At 41.6% G+C, this 22,854-nt stretch overlaps 1 protein-coding gene across 6 annotated transcripts in view; it reads right to left on the bottom strand.

Moving 5' to 3' along the window:
- The window catches only part of LOC113173007 (neurobeachin-like), a 174,735-nt gene that overhangs the window by 3,296 nt on the left and 148,585 nt on the right, over window positions 1-22,854 (bottom strand). For 4 of the 6 annotated variants that reach the window (XM_026376233.1, XM_026376252.1, XM_026376270.1 and 1 more), the window contains 11 exons: window positions 17,714-17,854; window positions 16,561-16,680; window positions 13,145-13,297; window positions 10,741-10,908; window positions 6,171-6,260; window positions 5,001-5,193; window positions 4,287-4,358; window positions 3,981-4,136; window positions 3,244-3,414; window positions 722-823; window positions 369-565 (listed from right to left, as the gene is read on the bottom strand). In XM_026376233.1, coding sequence (XP_026232018.1) covers window positions 369-565; window positions 722-823; window positions 3,244-3,414; window positions 3,981-4,136; window positions 4,287-4,358; window positions 5,001-5,193; window positions 6,171-6,260; window positions 10,741-10,908; window positions 13,145-13,297; window positions 16,561-16,680; window positions 17,714-17,854 — 1,563 coding nt within the window. The remainder of the gene's footprint in view (window positions 1-368; window positions 566-721; window positions 824-3,243; window positions 3,415-3,980; window positions 4,137-4,286; window positions 4,359-5,000; window positions 5,194-6,170; window positions 6,261-10,740; window positions 10,909-13,144; window positions 13,298-16,560; window positions 16,681-17,713; window positions 17,855-22,854) is intronic. The other 2 variants (XM_026376260.1, XM_026376242.1) reach the window with 1 other exon arrangement.

Genomic DNA, 22,854 nt, shown 5'->3' on the forward strand with positions numbered 1-22,854 from the left:
TTCCAGGCAAGTGCAGTGTGAAAGAATTTCAGTAAGTGATAGATGATTATGTACAAAATAAACCACTGTGCTTTGTTTGTTTGTTAGAGGCAGCTGCAGCTGAGTGATTTGCAAGTAGAGTTTTGTACAAATTTATCCAATTATTTCAAAATGTGGCAGTTTAACTTTCACCTATAAAATGTATGATCCAGGCCAGGTAATGCACTTAAACCACAAACATACCTTTAACACTATCAAAATTATAAACACTGGATATGCAGTGTTTTGCCAAAGTGAACAAATAGATGTGCTTAAAATATTTTTGAAGGAAAATAAAGATGCATGGACATCTTTCCTTTTCTTATATTGATGTCGAAATCCCAGCTTACCCTGGTAGAATCATTGACCTCCATTTGTGCCAGCAGTTTTCCATTAATGCTGAAGTTGCAAAAGTGGCCTCGCTCATAGTAGATGATGCAGTGGCCCTCGCTGGACACTGAGATGAGCCGTGGGCACTGATAGTAGTCAGGCCCCTCCAGAGCCCGCAGCAGGTCCCCTGTGATGGTGTGGACCAGACATGGACCCTCTGCCAAACCGAATCATTCAGAGACACGTAACTATGTGGGTTAGTAGCTGACTGGTAACCTACAGTAGTGTATACCAATTTGCCAGCTGTCCCTGACTTCATCTTTTCTTTCTGATGACAATAACAGAAGGAGGATAAAAACAGAAGCACGCTGACCTTTAGCTCCGCTGATGACCAGTCCCAGCTCTGCACAGACTGACACGCACACAACTTCTTGGTCATGACCAGTCAGAACTGCTCGTGGTGCTGGGTAGTCACCTAAATAAAACACACGCACACAGTATCACAAAACAAATGAATAGAGCTCTTTATTTTATTTATCTATTTATTTATTGCAATTTGTTGCATTTCTAAATAAGTCTACAAACCCAGCAAACCTTCTTTTAGGCAATAAAATCATACAAACACAAGTATAATGATTGCGACACACATCTGCTAGCAGGGAGGTCCCTTTGAATTGTCATGTAAATACAGAGATGCCCAATGATGGCAGCCAAGCCGCTTGATTCCATCCCATGTGTCACATGATTGATGATGGCCAGGGGAGAGGTTAGTGAGGGGAGTTTCATGGAGACTGGAGCCGGCCTCGAGTACTGCCAGAATAGTGCCTGAACTATGCAAGCAGTAGTCTTTCTGAAATCCTTTCGCTGCTGGGGGAAATTACTTCTCTTTTAATCATTTAATCAATAATTTTGATGACACACTTTACAGCCATAGAAAGAGTTGAACCCACAAAATTGTTATATAAATGTAATAATTACAAATGATCTGGAATTAGCAACAAATGAAGGAAAACAGAACAAGGATGCAGATAAACCATTTAGAATTTATATATAATTTACTTTTTTTTTTACATCTTACTTGTATTTCTAAAATAATAGAATTCTATGGCTGATACCAACATGTAGCTGTTGGTGTCCATCTATGACTTAAACCCATCCACCTACATCTACATGACGGTAATGTCCTGATAGATGATGTGGACATGTGTCAGACATCTCCCATCTCTTATCCCCTCTACCCCACCATCACGTCCTCCTCAGCCTATGCAGCTGTAGTGGCCCAGTCAGCGAGCTGGACTGTGATCGATGCAACATGGTCCCATAGAGACTAGGACCTGAGCAGAGCTGTCAGTCCCAGCACCCGCTGCTGAGGGGGGTTGAATAGGACAAGTGTCAGAAAAAGCCTCCAGGGGGAAAAAGGACCTAGTGCAGCTCACCTACCCGACAAAAGATTCAATCACCCTGTACCGCAAACCCCCACCCTTCCTGAGCCCTTGGGACAAACCAGATTCAGCCACCACAATTACCTGGTGCAAATATCGGCTCACACTGGTGTGATGGGCTAAGTCTGAAAGAAAGGGCCATGATTGAGCTGGAAGTTATTTTAAGTAGTACACATTTAAGACACATGCAGCCTTTTCGGCCACAGGTGAAATCAGTTTAGATAAAGTATAACAGGCATGAAATCACCAGAACGAGACTTCTGGAAAAAGATTGTTCAATGAATAAGCCAATAAGTATGAGAATTAAAAAGGCTTTAGTGCTGTGTGCTTCAATTTCAGAGATTCAAGTGTAAAGATATGTTAAGGAGGCAGAGGTTTATCCCTCAGGGTCCTTGCAAATGCCTGTGTTCTATATTTGAACAAGACTGATATTGGCTGGCTGTAGATATTTGTATAAAGTTGTGTCAAGCGTATGGTATGTAACAGTTTAGCTGATTCTGAACCATTTCCCACTACACTGTCACAAACTAACTCCAGACTCTTACAGCTCTAGTGCTGTGTATTCTTTAACCAAGCTAGATTATTTTCTGTTTGACATGATATACTGATAAGATGCTGATAAGCTGAGTGAAAACACAACCTGTCTTTTGTTTCTTGAGATGAGGTATGTCGTTTCCTTCCCTTTTGCATTGTTGAAGATGAACAGTATATCAGGGGAATACTGTTTTCCTGCTGCAGTAACACAAGTGCTATTGCCCCTTGCTAATTGGAGGCAACCAAGCTGAAATTCTTAATTAACTGTCGGAGCCTCAGTGAAGTTAATTAGAGAACATTTGCAACTAATCCAGAGCCCCTAGAATCTGTGACAATTGGAAACACAAGATCTTCTAACAAAGACTCATGGTATTGTCATCCAGAAATAAAATAAAAACACACTCTCTTCCTCATTTTCAGTTTTTCCATTCCACACCATATATGGCACTCCTCGCTTGCACAGTACTGTAATAACTGCTTCCCCTACTCTGATAGATTGTTTTGAACACAGACAATCAGTGAGAGTGAGCAACTAAATGACTGAGCAGTAGAAATCGCACACTGGGATGTACCATTTTGAATGCCAAGACATCTGGAGTCCTCTACTTGAAAGAGCATGGTTCGACACAATGAATCACACTCATATATCACAGCTATGGTGCAGATAAATTATCCTCTCTTTGTCTCTCCACATTATTTGATTTCCAGGGTGGATTGCCTTTTTTTTGACTTGTGCTTACTATATACAGTAACTTGTTAAATCATGCACATCTTAGGACTTTTACTTCAAGATAAGCAATTTAAACATTTCTTATGTTTAAATTGTTTCACCTAATAGTCCTTTATATCCATTCTCCTGAGGGTGATGCTACTATGCTATACAGTATCTTCTCTTTCTGAATGACATATGCATACTTACTGTTATTGGGGTTGTCACCAATAATATGATGCCGCCCACTCCAGTACCACAGTAGTAGGGTAGCATCCCTGGATCCAGAGACGATGTAGCAGTCTCCTCCGATGTAAGACTCTGACCTGGCCAGACACGTCACCACGTCCCAGTGGCCAAAGACTATCTGGGTCAGCTTGCCTAAGGGGGATATAGGTGGCTAGATGATTTTATTGTTGGCAAACACTGTTCATAAAATATGATATCAATAGCATTGTATCAATTAATAAATAAATATTTCTAAAAATGAAAAAGCCTTTTTACATCAGTCAATAAATATTTGCATTGATTATGATCAGTGTGTTGAGTTGACTGATTTCTCTCTCTTTGTTTCATTTGGAGGATTTTAAAATAATCCAGTATCACAACAGGAAAGTAAAGCTGAAGGAAACGTGCACATTTTTACTCATCCTTCGAGTTCTTTTGTGAGACTCATCTGTGCACTCTTCACACATCACTTATTATCATTCTTATATTAAAAGAGGTAGGTAGGGTAAGTTGTTGGCATTATCTTCTTGTTCCCACTGAATCTTAATCAATGGAAAGCTATCAGTGATTTCCACGGTATTACAGTTGAGTCATCCATTTTTCTACAAGGCTTGTCAGAAGAAAGCAGCAACAATACTGTATTATTCCCATCATAGCGCTCAGTCCTCCACACATCAGTGCACACATATACAGGAAACAGAGTTTACACTGTAACCTACCTGTCTCGGAGGAGTACACACGAAAGCTCTTGTCCCAGAAGCCACACACCAGGATGTAGCGGTTGTCAGCTGTCACCACAAAACAGTGTGTGGTGATTTGGATGCTCTGGTCCACTAGGTCTGTGATCTGACGCTTGTTGCTTCCAGTATTATTGGCTGGGAAAAAAAGGAAAAAACATAGCATGTCAATACCCAAGTAGTTACACGTGATGTTTAGGTCATTACATACGATTCTGCATCTATGTATATATTTATTGTATTACTAATTTTAGTTTGAGACAGCATTTTTGCACAATGTTTACTCACCAACCAAAGTATCCATCTCAATGGGTAAGTGATGGGCCTGCTCCAAAGAGTAGCCTGGTGCTCCTCGGAGACCTGGATGCAGACAGGGATGCAGAAGGAAAGAAATCACTGGGGCTATTTGTAACCAAGGCACACGTGCATTCTTACACAAACACCTGTTCCTTTTTCTGAGCCAAGTCAATTTATAATCTCTTTCAGGAAATGGAAGTATTGGAGGTCCATCAGAAAGATTTCCGACAGGATGGCAAGTTTGCTGCAGCTGTGTTCATTAGTGTGGGAGCAGCCACACAGTGCGGACTGTTTGGACCTGAGCTCAGTGTGTTTCTACAGTGACAGATGGAAACGTGTGAGGAGAATGTGGTGCAGTTGTGGCCTAATTTCCTAGTAACCATTGCTTTGGCCCTCTGACCCTGAGGTGAGGCTGATTTTCAGGGAGGGGCTCTGTGGGTAATGTTGTTCACACATGTCTGAAATGGAACATGTGGAAACACTCACGGTTAGCTTACCTGGGAGGTGCTGGCCTCTCACGCACCCACTTGGCTACAACTCTATTAGGGGCACTGGGCAGGTTTGTGTGTGACAATGATAAAGTGATTTTACAGGGCCACACTGGCGTAGCAAATCTTTTTCACAAGGGCGTGTGTGTGTGTGTGTGTGTGTGTGTGTGTGTGTGTTCGAACATACTGCATGCCACGTGTGCTGAGCTCCACTCACCAACAGTGTTGTGCCATCGGTTGACAGCAAATAGACGGCTGCAGGTGACAGTGACCACAGCAGGTATGGTAAGATGGGGAAGGGTGTTGGCTGCCACATGGGTTACTGGTGAATTTGATGGAAACTTCAACACCATGATGACGTCCTGCTGCATCTGGTCCTTGAACATTAGAGGACTCTGTGGAAGGAAACACTATTGAGTAGAAGAGAGAAAAGACGGAGTGCGGAGAAGGATGGAGGGTGTGATGTGGTAGAGGAGGAGGGTACAAGGAGAGAGGAATAGGAAAGGGAAGGAGCGGGAGGGCAGGGCATGAGGAGATGAAGAGGTATGAAAAGATCAGGGAAAAAGAATGGAAAGAGGTAATTAGTGTGGAGGTTGGAGGAAAACTAGGTTCAGACACAGAGGAGAGTTTCATGCGCTGCCCCCTCTAGACGGTACAGTCAGACAAGGGTAAGACGTGGAAAACTGGGATGGAGTAGGCTGTTCACATGAAATGGCACATACATGATACACGTGTTATCAGAAACATTCAGTTTGGTCCACATTGCATGAGAACTCAAACTGTACTACACTGGATTCAACTACATGAGCAGTAAGAGTAAAAACAATGAAGAAGATCAGCTCATCGAATCCTTAATACCGAGTTGGATAAAAAAAAATCTTATCTGTTGCAAAAGTAGGAAATAACTAAAAGGTCTCAGGAGGCTCTACCTAACAAAGTTCCTTCTAGGGAGAGAGAAACCGATGCCGAGCCATGTGGGGATAATGAGGCCTAGGCTGGCTATTACATGGATTAACCAGGGAAGCTTACAGCAGAAAAAGGGGAGCTACTAGACCAGTAGGGAGCACTCTTCCCTTAACACAACTCTGCCAGTAGGCAGTAACGCTCTAAAACAGTACAGACAACTGGGATTGGAAATCTGTTGTTATATTGTGGGTCTGTGACCTACATGAGCTAAGACTTGTGAAATATTTATTTTTTTGTTATAAAAAACTGGACTGAAGGAAGAATACAGACGTGAAGTCAGGGATATTTATCTTAATGTCGTATCTACCTACAAACGCAGCACTATCGCACCTCATCCAGCCGTACACAGGTTCACACATCCTGCCTCACACACCACAACTAAAGGTGCAGGGAATTTTCCCAGCTTGCTAATTTCTCTCACCAGGTGCATGGCGGAACTGCGTGGAGGATGTGGCTCAATAAGCAACTGAGATGGCGTCTGTCCAAAGCTCTGGATCTGCGCCTCCGTGGCCTGCGGGAGAGAGAGAGAGAGAGAGCGAGAGAGAGGCTGTCACAATCAATATGCATCAAAGTGATGGGTCAATGCGTTACTTGACAATGCAAGCAAATCCTAACTCAGCCATGCCTCTGAGGAAGGGGGAGGTAAAGGCAAAGGGGTGCAATCCCAATCCGCCTGGGTGCTCCCCCTCCCCCCCCAGCTTGCAGAGTCATCCAAGTGTTAGTATGGAAGAGACAAGCCTTTTCCTATTAACATGCTTCAGTTAACCATTCCCATTTCCAGGCACAGAGGCCCCCACTGCAGAAACGTTAACCTGGAGTGACATCCAGCCAGGACTGCAGCAGGCCGGCCCACTTTTAGATGTTATTGTGCTTGAAACAATGGCAAAAACCATGCGCATGCACACGTGTGTAAAACAGACGCACAAAATCACATGTTGGTTTGTGTTTGGTGACTTAGTGAAGGATGATTTAGAGACTAAAACTATCAATCTGGATGATTGGGATTGAGAAGGAAAAGCATAAGAATAGCACCAATGACTTGCCGAATCAAGCCTTTACGATTATTAAAAAAAAATGTACAAAAAGATTTCCTTTGCCCCGAGTGAAGAAAGAAAAAAGAAAAACAAGCAGTAAGAGCTTCTGAACTGACTGGAAGTGGGGCACTCTTTGGTGAGAGTGATTGATGTGACTGGAGCCACTTCCACCATCAGAGGGGAGCTTGTAGACGTCCGTCAATGCCACTGTGCACAATAGAACATACATCGCTCAGCCTTTCGCCCGCCCTTCTGACTGCCTGGGTGACTAGCCCTCATTTTCCTCCGCCTGTACACACCACTCATGATCAAAAGGACCCACTGGGTAGCACATGCCACAGTGGGAGATGCGGCACGGGACGTTTGGAGGTGATACTGAATTAGGACAGGCCACCTGCAAGCCAAACAGTCGCCCCCTGGTCACTTCCTATATTCCACATCACCACAAAAAAAAGGCACTGTCCACACAGCTGAGGTCTGCTGCTCAGCACTAAAAGTTTCATGTGAGTTTTTAAGCACATTTGGCAACCATTACGTGTCCCATGCAGTCTATCAAGTAATAAGGAACTGACATTAAGGCTATTTAAGGTTAGGTTTGGGGTTAGGGTCATAATGTCTGTTCAAATAAAGACATTTGATACAAAGATCAGAGCCATGTGGAAAACATTACGTTTCCTGTGATGGTTCTGTTACCAAAAAAACTGAGCTGCTGCATGTCCCCCTTTGGTTGTCAGCCTTTGTTAGGCTGCCTTAATGCCCTTCATGTTTGTGTTTTTGTGTGTACGTGTGTGTGTGTGTGTGTCACTAGAAAGTGGTCTGACCTGTTGAAGGTTAACTCAAGAACATGTTCTTCTACTAGATGATCACAACATGTCAATATCTCCCAGGTGCTTCAAAACTAATCCTCTTTGAGGTATGTCAGAAACTTATCTCTGTCTCAGTCTGAGATGAAGAGCACTTAACCGGCAGTTCATTAGTTTAAGTCACTTCAGGCTCTGCTTTTTGGTTGATAAGTGACACTTATTGCCAAAGCCATCTGGATGATCTCCCCTCCCAGCAACAAATGCCTTGCTTGGGTGCGCACCAAACATCTATCATAACACGCCGCATCGGCCTCTCTGTCCGACTTTGTTTGCATCTGATTTTGGAGGAGGCAAGAGGCTTCAGAGGTGAGCGGCTGCAGCGCTCTCGCTACCTGTTCCCTGGTTCCCAAACTAGATGCTACAGTACTTGATGATCCCCAAGCAGCATCCTCCAGTGCACTCATGCAATGCAGCAACACAACAACTGGTGTGTGTCAGACAAAGCGCAGACATGGCCTCGTGGTGACCTGCTAAGCAGTGTGGGATCACGCTGAGTCACAACACCTGAGATGAGCAGTGGCAACTACAAATATGAAGCTGCTCCACCTTTCGCTGACAGATGCCATAGATAACAAACGGCAAAGTGTTTCAAGTACTTTTGAACTATAAGTCGTGTACGCGCATTATAAAAATAGACTTCACATAAATCACTCAGAAAACAATACTTAAAAAATATTTACAGAATTTGCTATTATTGTGTAACTGCGTTATTTTCTCAAGCGACGAGACAGGTGCTCATTCTTAGCATGCCAATGGACATTTGTTTAAAATTTGTTTAAAAGCTTATCTGGATTCATCCTTAATCCTGAAGTACTAACGAAGAAGTGCCCTCAGGGTCTCTGTTGACTGACAGCTCACATGTACACTACTGTATGAGGAGCAGAAATTACTCAAACAACACCAGTAAGTGAACTGTGCTATACGATACATGTTAAGGGAGTTACTCATCAGTCTTTAAACACTCGTGTCCCATCACAATGACAATTTTTATTATTTTAAGTGAGCTGGTTCAAAGTCCTTCACTGGCCACAGCACACTTTGTTATCTTGATTCAGAGGGGGCAGGAGGGGGAGTGGCAGCTGGGGAGGGATACAGTCCCACTGATGAATAATTTGTCTGTTTACTTCTGAGTGACACGTGGGGTCTGTATCAAGGGGTTGCTGTCATGTTTTTCCATAAGAGAAGGCTGTCAGGAGAGGTGTTGTGATGGAGGACTGCTGTTCGGCACGGTGCCCAGTAGAGCTGTCGCAGCGCCCTCAACCAGAGGCCCAGTGGCACGTCAGAGAAGGTTCCTTCTGACATATGGACGGAAATAATTTCTCATAACATCTAATTTCTTGACATTTCAACTGTCTTAATTATTGTGACTAATTCCAGATCTGCAGTTTTACCTGTCAAGCTCAGAATGAATCAATACCCTGGAGTCAATAGTCACATTTGAGCAGGTCTTAGCAAGACATTCATTGGGCACTTTTCCATGCTCCACCTCACCGTCGAAGCCAGGCAGCTCACAGGCTGGCCTGTGTGGCATAGTAGAAGTGGATAAATAGTACAATAAATCTTGCAGGACATCACTTAGTAAATTATCATACCATTACCACAGAGTGTGCAGGAACATTTTCAACTTAAAACTAAACATTTCACAGTACAATAGAATTGCTGCAGTTAGATCAAGAATTATATATAATATCCACATTTAATGGACTGATAATGTGTGTTCAGGATAGTGCTAGTTTTCAGTTTATAAGGTTATACTCTGCATCAGACAGACACAAAGAATCTCTCTCCTGTATTAAACAGACTGGAAATGCTGAGAATATAAATGTATGGATTTCACTATATTACAGGCAAAAAGGATTAAAGGTCAGAAAGCAGTTTGTTTTTCAAGAATTTAATATCTACTGTATAGAAAGAATGTGATTTGAGTTCATGTTTAGTTTGCATAGGGGAACTAAGTGGGTTCAATATAAAAACCATACAGTGGAAATGCACTACATATTTATACTATGTATGAAATGAAGGAGCCTCAATGAAGATATTGGTAAAAAAAAAAAAAAAAAGAAAGAGAATCCATCTGGAGTGAGAAACATGACTGAAGGTATGAAGACTTGTCTTAATTAGTGCTCATCATATCAACATTACATCAGATGCAATTAGCTGAGCCAATTTCTTTTCAAGCACAGATACATTCACGTGTCACAATAGCAACTACATCAACTGGGCACAATTAGAGAGTCTGAATAGCAGGCTTCCTAATGTGCAACTAACTAACAGTACTGTCATCTCTCAGGGTAGCAGTAGGCAGGGTGGAAGACAGCTAAATCCCCTAAAATCCTTGTGGAAATGATGAAAACTAAACCTTTCAGGATATTGTTTGGTAATTAGATAAGCCATATCTTCTGAAGGTGATTTGCATAGTGGTCACTTGATAAATAAAGGCGCCCCTGGAAGTGACAGTAAATAAATGACTTGTTTTGCAGACAGCAGATGGTGAATATCACAGGGAGAGAGGAGCTCACGTTGGAAAGTACCACAATGCATGCCAGATGCTGCGGTGTCTGGTCCCCTTTCCCCTCTACGCAATTAAGCTATTCACGAGTAGTGCGGTCGAGCTAATAGATATTCAATTAATTGGTTAAGAACAAGAGGATTCACTCCCTCATCTATTGACTGACTGACCTCCAGTGACTGATCAGAGAGCTCAGTCAGATTAATTGATCTGATTAGAAGAAGCCACATGCAGTACGTCAAAAACAAGAGACAAACACAGAATCCGAAGATCTAAGAATAATGTGGACAGATAGTAAAAGATTATAGTTTATCTGAGAAAAAGGAAATTAACTCAGGTAATTACAAGATTTGCCTTCAAAGCAAATCCCACGAGTCAGCGGCACTGCTCAATTCTCTCACAGGTTACATTCGCATGACACAATAACTGATTGACAGACTCAAGATCTGAATGTTCCTGGAGCTACAGCACATGCCAGAACAAATAGAGACAGGAAGTTGTGCCTTTGGTGAATAAAAGACGATCAGGGAGGGGCTCAGTCATCATGGTGATGTAAAAATGTGTGTGTGTGTGTGTGTGCGTTACCTCTCTGAGCGAAGGGTCAGTGATGGTGTCCAGGCTGACAGAGCCCTCATAAGTCAGGTAGTGAAAGACGTTGAGGGCGCGCACCGCCTCTGGCCCTCGCTGCTTGTAGCCGAAAATAAGGTCAATCCACTGATGCAGCTGACATGACACAAACTCGCTTTCCAGGGCCTGTCAGGAGAGCACAGGGCAATTAGAGGTTAGAGACACACCAGCAACGCATGCAACAAAACAACGCCTACTTTACTGTACACAGAAAACGTATTACAAATGTAATCACATAGAGAAACATAAATAGCATTCAGTCAAATAAAGACCAGTATTTAACCCTTTTAATACTACAGGTGAAATAGAGACAGAGGCTGCATTCCCTCCCTTTAATGTAATCAGCAAACACGGGAAAAGCTTCCCTTATCACATTTCTCTGTCTACTTAAAAAAAACAATTGACTACTTTTGCATGTTTTTGTGCATCGAGACAAAGAAATCAGCTCAATATTAACAGGGATCAAATTTACTGTAAAACAATCTGCAGGAGCAACATTGACAAATTACTTGTGAGAGTGAAACAGGAGACTAGCTTTCCTGCAGGAGTGCTGGTGAGAGATTTAGGTACAATATAAGGCTGTTAATTGTATATATATATATATATATATACTTATGGAATCCATGAAGTATGTATGTATTCTTCCACAATTTGGTACAATATAATTCCCATGCATGCTGCTGTAAGGCTTTGCTAGAGGAATTTACACTCCTCCCCTCGCGTCAGGAATAACAGCCATTACCAACAAAGCCTGCTCGAGCACACAGAGGCAGAGTTTGCCACAGGGCATATCACTACAATTGAAAGTGGCACATGCAAAGATGGGAAGTGGGAGGACGAGGGAGGGAGGGAGGGAGAAAGAAAAGGAGGGAAGGAAAAAAAAAAGAGGGCGAGTGAGAGAGAGGGGGAGGCATGCAGAGAGATTCACTGACAGAAATGAAATAATAGAGGAAGCAAGAGTGTGGGCTAGCTGTGGAACAGAACAAAAGAAAGACACAAAAATGGAGGCAGAGCACTATGATTTTCTGGGTGTGTGAATACACTGGTCTGCGAATGCAACAATGGAAGGCAACATCACATATGTATCCTTCAACAGGGAGAAAATATCCACTGTAATCCTTTTTTTTTTCCCAGTGATCCTCTCTGCTTGTTTTGGAGATGCAGACATGCCCGTAACAACTTCCAGCCTCTTGCTTTCTCTCTCTCTCTCTCTCTCTCTCTCTCTCTCTCTCTCCAGCTGAATATCCCCTTCTGCCCCCCCACTCTGCCGGTATACAAGCCAGATAGAGCTCGACCAGGCGGCATGGGTAGAGGATGGGGAAAGGTCACCTCTGTAAGACCAGCCTAGCTCTGTCACTCCAGCTGAAAAGGTCAAGTGTGTTCCCACAGCCGCCTCCTACCTCTGGTCCAAAAACATTGTGGCCCTTAACCCCAGGATACATAACATGCATTAAACTTTGCCTAAATTGGAAAGTGGAGGAATATCATGGAGGATTTTCTTTATCGCTCTAAACTGAAACTGCGACCTTTGTGCTGTATATTTTTAGAGTACCTTCGAGGTATTACTCTGTGTTCAAAATGCATCCGAGCTGCTGAAAGCACATGCAGTGGACATTATCATGTGTGTGAATATTTTGTGTTTTCTTTTGTTAGGTTGAGCTGTTTCTACAGTAAGTGATTAAAGTGAGACCAGAGTTTATATAATGGCAGAAGATGAGTCGGCTCTCTATTTCTGTTTCTCTGTTACTCCCCAAACCTGCTGAGAGTTGTGGGCCACATGTTGATAGGCTGTCTGTAATAAACGTGCACACACACACACACACACACACACACACATACATACATGCAGATGGAAAGGGTCCTGCACACTGCCAAAGTGATGAGGCCCGGCATTAGAGGAGGTAATGCTATAGGGCAAGCTTGCCCTCAGTGTTGTGCTTTAGAGACATCGCTGGGATCAGGGGTACAGCGTTAGTATTGAGTGTTGCACTTTATTAGACGGTTCATGACTAAGACAAGGAGACCCAGATGCACTGCAAGGTCAGGGGGAAGAGGGAAAAATGAATCGATGTGAGGGAGAAGCAGAACTACAAGTAAGGAATTTATTGAATAAAAAACCATGATGGAAACACGTACAATCAGCCTGATGATACAGTCTATTCATCTTAAGAATGAATATGTTCAGTATAATGTGGTGTCTGCTATTATTTTTACTAAATATAAGGTGTAGGCGGCATTTTTTGCAGACAGAAATAAATAGTCCAATATTTTGGAATTAATATTTAATGGTTTGCACGGGTGATTTTTAAAAGCATTATTATTATAAATGAGATTTTCAATTCTACACATGCTTAAATCTTACCATCCTGTTTACTCGAACAAGGTCTTCAGGCTTCTTGGCCCATGCTGGCAAGTCCACGTCACACACCATGGTCCTGTCCTCCCTCATTCCCAGATGGTAGCCGTTGCTGTTCACAAACATCTCGGGGAGGTAGTAGAACTCTGGAATAAGTTCCTGTGTTTTAAAGGAAGAAAGATGTTCATGTTTTACAGCTGACTGACAAGACCACAGTGCTTAATACCCCAGTTTTCACCATATAATCACTCATGAACTTCATCCAAGTGCAAGAGAAAAAAATGTGGGAAATATGTGAGGACAGAGCCACAAAAAGCTGAGAAAAAAAGGCTCCGTATCCCACTGAGATTAAGTGAGAATTCAAGGGTAAAGGTAACGCAAACAAACTAAACAGCAGGCCGCAAGGAGGTAGTGAGAGGTGCTAGTCCAGTTATTCCAGGCAGAGGTGTTAGGTATGTTAAATGAAACTGGAGCTGAGTAGGGCTTTTCTCCCTGGTCTCTGGGCTCCTGATGGTGTGATGACGGTCAGAACCTCACAGTGGAAGAGAAGAATTTTCTCCCGTGTTGACTATGTCAGTATTTTTATGCTTTAGTGTATCGTGTTTACTTTACATTATATCTACAAAGCATGTTATTGTAAGTTTCCATATATCAAATCAACTTGAAGAAATTTCAGATGCTGCAGTGAACATCCTTTTTTTATTTATTTAGTTACTTATTAGTTTGTTTGTTTTTGCTAAAATTACATTTAGAGACAACATTCATGTTTGCATTCACTTTGTCATTCCGTTATATAGCTTATGCAATGCTATCTGGCAGGAGACTTAGACATTTAGATGTCATACCATCCTTGAAAGCAAGAACATTTAGAGACACTGCATTTGCTTTCAACTGCAAACTCGAACTGACAAAAAGTAGTTCTAACAAACAAGACTATATTTAATGACAGCCTGGGGAAACCAGTGCTCTGAAATTAAGAGGTAACTTAAATGTATTATGGATTATTATGTACAGTCACTGTTATATATAACAAATTGTTCAACAACAACAATAATAAAGTATATGTTCTTTACTTTGCAGATCCTATCTTCCTGATCATGCAGCTAAGAAAGGACGAGTGAGTAAATCCTCTGCACATTGAAGCATATGCACACAAGGAATGCAGATCCTCTACCGTGTCCTCATTAGAAAACCCCACAATCTGGAAGCTTGTCTCTTAGCCTGACATAATAAAGGAGCGTGCAACCCCGTATTTTAACTCCTTGTATTAGTATGTTTTATGAAGGCAGTGTTTGTTAGATTCAGTGATACTTTGGCGTTTTATATTGCCTATGGGATACATAACGTTCAGAGCTTTTAGGCCCCCATAAATCACTAGGATTTGAGAGAAAAAGTTAGCATGACATGGTGCAGGCCAATAACATTATTGGTCTGCTGTTGGTCACATTTCACCCTCTGCAGACGACAGGGAAGGGAGTAAAGTAGGCATTCTTCTCTGTTTCCTTCTGTCTCTCTCTCTCTCACACACACACACACACACACACACAGCCACACTTTCCCTCCTCTTTTTCGTTTGTAAACTTCCTGCTGTAACTCACTGCCAAGCCGTTAAAACTGCCAGCTTCGTTTTCAAGCCACCCTCCCATGGCAGCCATTAATTCTGCAACAGCATCGTAATGGGCTAACAAGTCAATCACACAAGCCTCCATTGCTTTACACTATGTCACCTTAATGACATGTTCGTCAAAATCTGTCACCAGTAGAGTGCTGCTGGATTCCTTCAGACAGCATGGTGGCAGTTTGTGTGTGTCTCTGTGTGTGTGTGAGGGAGAGAGTGTGTGTATGTATGGGTGGTTGTGTGCCCACTACTTCCAAAAAAAAAAGGCTGATTCTCTTTGCCCAGGAGTGGCTGTGCCAGCTTAACACGACTCTGTGCACCCAAAAATAAACGAGAGCTATGGATGCACATTAATGATGGGGTGGTCGAGGAGGTGAGGCTCGGTCGGCGCGGGGTTGTTTCCATTTGACTTGCTCTTTTAGGAGGTCATCCCCATCAGGGGTTCAGTCTCCCTTGGTCTTGTTGTCATTACTGCGGGAAGAGGCCGGGGTTAATGAAGGAGAGACCCCGGTAAAAACAAGCTGCCTTTTAATCAGAGGACTTATGGTCTGCTTGGTGGACTGGGCTGAAGCTGACCTTAACCCTGGACTCTCCTCTCAGTTTCAGTCGCTATATGGTGGCTGTGCAGGCATTTGTTAGTCTGTCAATAAATTTGGCTTCTTTATTATTTTTTAATTTTGGTATTGAGCAATTCCATATTCATACATTCATACATGATATGTTCATGTTTACATTTATCAAAATAACAAAATGAATGAGAGAAATCGAGATGTATATTATAAACACTATTACTGTAAATGTTTAATTCTTATCAGTCATTATAACAACATTGCCTCACAGTTCACCCCTATTGCACGAGGACTTAAACAAATAAGCTCTTGCATAATGTTTTTCTGCTTTTATTACAACATGAGATACTGTTAGCAACCCTGCGTTTTCCTGCACAGTACAATTCCTCCCCTAATAGATCAGTAGCCATCCCATGTGTGTAAAAACAAATGCATGCAGACATACAAGTAGTAGAAAGTAGGCTGTATTTGTTAACAGGGTGGCGTTTGACTATTCAGCTGTCTTGCAGCTTGCAGCTCTCTGCCTCTGTCTCACGTAGACTGTTGGCTGCCCCCCCTCCCAGATCCTGGCAAGTAAAAGCCCTGTCCCTACATAAAAGACTACATTTTAAATAGCTTTTGTCATTAATGCTTTATTAATTGCCTGAGGCAACAGTACCCAATGCAGGGTGTGTTAGATATATATGACACTTTGAGGTCAGAACGTATTCCTGCTGCGTGCTATGCAGTGGGCAAAATGGAGGCGAATCAGCAGGGTTCAGCGTTTTCGGTGGCTGCTCTGTGGATTTGAAGAGGGAGGGCTTTGCCTTTCTCTTAGACACTGCCTTTGTTCCAACTCATGAGTGCTTGCTTGTACACATACAAGAAGAGTGTACCTTTGAGATAGTTTGTTTTTTGCATGGAATAAATCAAATGTGCGTTTCTAAGTGCTACGGTATTCCTGTACACCACGGGTCTTTGAGATTCACTGTTTGGATGAAGCATTTATAATTAATGGTATATATTTTTGTAGTTTAGGCTGAGGAGCATAGTGAGTGAGAAGCCTGGTATAATTATACTGTCAAATATATATGTACTGTAGGTATATTGTGATATATATATGAATGTATATGTCTGTTTGTAAAGCAATAAATGCTTTTGCTTTTTGAAGCTTCCACTTGTTTTAGGGGTCAATTTATTTCAAGTTTCCAGTGCTAGACTTGAATAGATGCATTTGTCTTTGCTGTTATTCTCACCTTCACGTCGGAGGTGTCCCTCTGACAGTTTCTCCAAGAGCGGGCAATGGATGAAAAGGTGCGGTCAGGATGATCAAATTTGTTGTTATTGGCACAAAGGAAAAATGTAGTGAAGGGCTCCTGAAGAAAGCAACAGAGACAGCAAATACTGTAAGACATCACATAGAATCACAAGATCCACACCCAGTCTGAAAGTCTTCACAATCTTCTACATCATCCTGATTGATCTGTGTTTTGATTGCAACCCTCGTTGTGAACGTAGCTTTACTGGATTGCCAATGCAGCTCATTGAATAGTCTGAATTATCTACATTATTTCATTGTTGTTCTTTTCTACAGCAGAGAACAGGATCAGTCATTAATTGTATCCAAGCCCGAGGGAGAATACAGTAAGCTATAATGATAATTGGCTCAAATTTGGTTTTCTCAGTCTGAGATGGCGACCATTGCTCGTTGGAGCGAATGGATCACTCATCAGAGGAAGAAAGGGATTGTGGGAACAAACCCACAGAGGCTAATCTAACTGCTGTCAGGGGAACTCCCTCAGTTCATCAGCCCCTTTCTGCTAATGATGGGGGGGGGAAAGAAATACAGTAACTCCCCATAAACCTCTTTTAAATTAATAAGCCGACTTTAAAATCAAATGTACACCAACTCAAAAATGAAGGAGGTTATAAGAGGCTCTTTTGTGGGAAACAGAGTGGAGGTGCGTGTGCCTCCTCCCTCTCTTTCAGAGTAAATGAGGACAGTGCTCAGTAACCTTGATAGACATGTCTCTAGCGCTTACTGGGTTGCCTGAAACACATAAACCTGTCACAGCAGCCTCTGTAAATCATTACCCAGCCACTCTTTATTTAGTTCACATATGCTGGTTTACTGGCCTGTGAAATGTGTTTTCTGAGCGCCATTGGTCCAACTCAGGCCCAATCAAATTGAAATGTCGAGCTGTTTCCTGTGCAGAAGTCGACAGACCTCAAAGTAACAGCATCATCAAGTCTGACAAGTGACAATCAACTAATGCAGAGTCAAAAATGAAAGGCTGTCTGAGGATGTGGGTTTGACTTCATTGCTATTCAGATGCTTCACTAATTCCGGGATTGTGGCCACAGTACAACAATGCGTTTGAGTGTGTGTGAAGGAGGGATTTTACTCACTATTCTGACAAGCCAGTGCAGGGTGGTGGCAGCGGTAGAGTAATGGGAGTTGTAATGACACGGTGGTGTCTGGTCGTCTTCTCGCGTCTCATAGCGCTCAGCGTAGAACGCCGCTCGCTTCGGATTCAGAGCCCCAATAGGCTGGATAGAAAATAACGAAAATTAGGTTCAGTTTTTGCAATGAAATATGACCATCATATGCTTCTTGCAATTCAAAGCTGTACATACTCAATAAAAAAAAAAAACTTGGCGTGTATTTGATTTGGAGCAGCAGAAAGTCTGTAGAACTGAGGACTGTACTAGCCACATGTCTTGGCAGCATATCAACAATATAGTGAAAGACAAGCCAATGAAAGGATTTATAGAAAAACTCAGAGATTTTTAAAATTTGCATTATGCAGAACATAACAAAGTACTTTACAACAGAAATAGTTTGAGCTCTCTTCTTTGCTCTTGCTGTCTTTAAACCAGAGCCACACAGGGGGACTTAATTTAGATTCCTGTGCCATCAGATGTCAGTAAAAACTGTACTTTAATGCAGGTGTAGGTGCTGCAATATCAGACTTGTTGTAATACTGAGGGAGAAAGCTGTTGACATTTTCAGCAACACTTAGTTAAAGTCAGCTATCCTCCTGAAAAATGACACAGCTGACACCTATAATATAGAAAAGGTTAGAACTACAAGCCATATTTATATGTGTGGTACTGTGCAAGCCGAAGCTTTTACAGTGAGTATGTTAGGTAATTGGGATTTAATTGAATATGCACCATCAAAAATATGATAAGATATAAGATACTGTTTTTGCAATCCAAATTTAGTTTAATATTGTTCCATGTCAGAACACAAATAAAACATCTTCCCTTTCATTAACTCCCTTCATGAAACATCAAGACTAAACGTGAGCTAGGTTGACTTATATAACATAGTTAATTTCACTTCAACCGCACAAGTTATACTCAAAAACCTCATAAAAGAGGAATTTCTCTCCACTGTTTTTTTTCCTGCATGATCTTTAGCTTGAATCAACTTTAAATAGTTATGAATCCCAAAATGGAAAATCTTACTGCTGACAGATACAGCAGGTTTTATGACCAATCTTTCATTCAAATTAAACTGTAATGATCATGTGGATATGACAGACATGACAGCATTATGGCAAAGGATTGTTTGCTTTTAGGGAGCAGAAAATTATCCACAGAAATTCCTATTTTCTGTGAACCCAACAAACACCATAGTTCCATAACCGAGACAATGAAGGTCCAGTGCTGGCAGTACACTACCTTAATAAAGGTTTCCACAGGAGGGTGAGGCCAGATGACCTTTGTGGGTATTTAGGTTTGCAGGAATTATTGACCAAACATAATTTTTACCTAGTGACACAGATTATCTAATGCTTTTACCCTCATCATATCCAAACTCAAGCTACAGTAATTCTACCTTAATTTACAGATATTTCTTGATGGATACAGAAGGTAAATTACCTGTTCCTGGAAAACTAAAACCAATAACATGGCATAAGTTAGCATAATTAGCAGCCATAGTAGATGCTGATTAGACTACAAATGGTGAGACCAGGAGTGACGCTGGGGTGAGTTCAGGGCAGACAAGGAACCTCGTCTGGGATTAGTCTGTCAGACCCCATTATTCTTCTGAACCCTAAAAAGTTCCTGTTGTGCTGTCTTCTGTCTGAAATTTACAGGGGTATAGTGGCAGAGGTAAACGCATGGTGCACTGAGGAATGGAAGGAGGAGATATGAACGTCTCCTGCTAAATGTTGTGGGTAATCCATGTGGATTAACCCTGGCTGACCTGATTTACACCCAACACACCAACAAAGCCAAACATGTTACTTAGCACTGCTACTTCTCAGGGCTGTTCTGTATTACTGGTCACTGCTAATGGAAGCTACCAGGACCTAAAGAATATGGCATAACAGCAGGTCATAGTATTAAAATGATCAATAAATAGAAGTTTAACACAGTAATAAAAACACTGGGGAAAAACTGCATTACATTACATAGGTGTGAATGTTATCATAAAAGCTCCCCACAGATCTGCCTATGAATAAAATATAGAGAGAAAAACACATTTTCCAGAAACCTAAAACTAACCTTTCACTGGTAAATAACAAAGCCTGAAATTCTCCAAAATGCCAAATGAGAGATGAGTGCAGTGTCAAGACTGAAAATGTCAGAAATAAAAAAAAAAAAACTCTCATATTTGCTATTCCGTATTTCAATAACTGCTGCCTAATTACAGTGACAATATGAAAAAGAAAAAAATACATTACTGCTATATTTATTTGACATCCATCCAATTATTGCATCGTTAGACCAAATCTTGGATGGCGTGGTTCATTATTTAACCACAGACTCAGTAATAACTTTAATATTGTACTCACACCATCACTGGGTTTCTGCCCTTTGGCGGCTGTTTCATTTTCATGTGTTCTTAAGGCAACAAAATTACTCCCATTAAACATACGTTTAGTGGTGAATAAATTGCTTTCTCTGCCTTTTCAATCACCCCTTCCAATGTAACGGCCTCAGAGGCATATTGGCAGTCAATATTAATATACTCAGTACCACTGAATCGGTTACAGAGGGGGAAGGGAGACTGGTAATGTAATCAATGGCAGCTTTTCTACCTGAAAGCTGCAGCTCCATTATGGTCAGCAGGAATAAAATAAAAATTCTGGTCTTCTGGAGACTGGTTTGAGAATTTGAATGAAACCTCAGTAACAGATCAGACTCTTGGTAATTGTAAGATTACAATTGTGTGCAGCATAGTGAACATGCCTGAAACGTCCAGTTCGTTTTTTTTTTTTGTTTGTTTTTCCAGTTTTTCCTTAAAATTTAATGGCAGTTCACATCAGTGTTAGCACAATTGAATAGACTGAAAGAGAAGTTTATTGAGATCTGCATAGATTTATGGGGTGATAATAGCCTTGCATGTGACGTCTTGGCCCAGCTGGATCGGGGTGCAAGCCACAAGACGTCTCACACTCCGTAAAACCGCTGCTAGTGTGGGTAGTGGGTTAGAGCTGTATGTAAGATCCTGTTAGTGCATGTGACAGAGGGAGAAGAATAAGAAAATAACATCTGTAGGTAATACTAATGAATGTACGAGAGGGATACATAAACAATTCACATAAAACTCGAAAAACATACTAGTGGCTAGGATTTTGATTTTAAGTGTATTAGAAGTCTTTTACTATGAGATTTTAATATAATGGAAGAAGCTAGAAACCAAAATAACATCATGACATCATGACATAGGGAACATGGTGTAATGTCAAATATAGAATTGTACTTGAAGGGACATTACAAACTAATAATACATTGTTAAATTAAAATTTCGGCTTGGCTGCTGACAAACTCTGTTCCTGAGAATAAACTGAGCACAAGCTAAGATTTTTCCCTGGAAATTCTTCTGTATGACTCAACATAAATGAAACTAAAATGTTCCTGCAGTGTTCCCATGTCACTCAGCTGTGTATGCAAAAAAAATATAATAAGACAATTTCTATCTGACTCGTGGTGTAGTGCAGACGCAAGCCCAGTTTTGTTTTGCAGAAAACGTGTGTGGTTGGCAAGCTAGGATAATTACTCTGACAGCATGGAAAAACTTCACCCCATCATTATTTTTCAGTTATTCTTAGTCACATGCTTCTGTTATCTGAAATGGAAACTGCACCTGGTAGTCTGTGAAGATTCTCAGATTCTCAGCAAAACTGCTGTTTAGTATCAGCTGGACTTGTTTAAAGTTCCTGAAGACGTTCCGCCTTCTACCCAGAAGGATTGAAGAACTGATGAGGCCTTCTGGATAGAAGGCGGCATCTTCAACAACTTTAATCTAAGTCCAGTTGATACTGAACAGCAACTTTGAGGTGCACCTGGTAGATTATTTGACACTGCTTGATTTTTATACTGTTTTAGAGCAAATACCAACTCAATAAATTGTAAAAAACACCACAACAAATCAATGTAAAGACAAACCAAGTAAAGCAACTTAGGCGATCAGTAGAGTTGTGCTGATGCAAACGTTAAAGAAAAACTATAATACTATAATCATAGCAGTAAGGTGCACACACAGATGTATGCAGATGGTGGCAAATTACAGAGAAAGCATGAATGAATGAAAGCAAGAGGAAGGAAATAGGAGAATCAAAGCTCTTTTAGTGGCATGTGGTCACTCCATTTGTATATAAAAAGGAGGCTGTAAACAAAGTGTTGAGTGGTGGTTAGTGAGCTCATTGTATCTCTGCATAAAGAACAGGGCCCATTGTGATTCTCTGTCTTGAGCCGTGTTTGGTTGTGTTGTCTCCTTGTGTATTGAACATGTTTGTGTTCAAGCTTTGTTATATGTTTATGGGGTTTTTTGCTGGGACTTTTGTCACTCTATAACTACATAATGGTTGTGACTGTTAATTAAATTCACTGCCAGTCCAGTATTTCATTGGACCGCCATTAGCTTTGATTACAGCATGCATTTGCTGTGGCATCGTTTTAATAAGCTTCTGCAATGTTACCACATTTATTCCTGTCCACAGCTGCATTAATGTTTCACCAAGATCTTTTATTGATGATGAGAGTCGGACCACTGCAAAAAGTCTTCTCCAGCACATCCTAAAGATTCTCATTGGGGTTAAGGTCTGGACTCTGTGGGGGCCAAGTGATGTGTCATGCTCCCTCTTTCACAATTGGGCATTGTGATCTTGGAATATGCCTGTGACACCAGGGAAGAAAAGCTGACCTCATTCTCTGGACTCCTAACTGCTGCACCTAGACCTGACCAACTCCAGCAACCCCAGATCATAGCACTGCCCCCACAAGCTTGTCAGTAGACACTAGGCATGATAAGTGCATCACTTCACCCACCTCTCTTCTTACCCTGATGCTCCCATCACTCTGGAACAGGGTCAGTGTCTGACTCATCAGACCACATGACCTTATTCCAATGGACAGTTCTTACACCAGTTTTAGTAGTTTCATCCATCTTAGATGTTTTCTTTGCTTGAATCATGTCACTCACTGCATCAGTTATGGTTAAATAACTTGTTGCCAGCTGAAAGATAATCATCCATGCAGTAATTATCCAGTGGGAGACTCTTAGCTAGTGCTGGTGACAGTTTTTCGGA

This window comes from Anabas testudineus, chromosome 13 (genome assembly GCF_900324465.2).
Source record: "Anabas testudineus chromosome 13, fAnaTes1.2, whole genome shotgun sequence".
Taxonomy (NCBI): domain Eukaryota; kingdom Metazoa; phylum Chordata; class Actinopteri; order Anabantiformes; family Anabantidae; genus Anabas; species Anabas testudineus.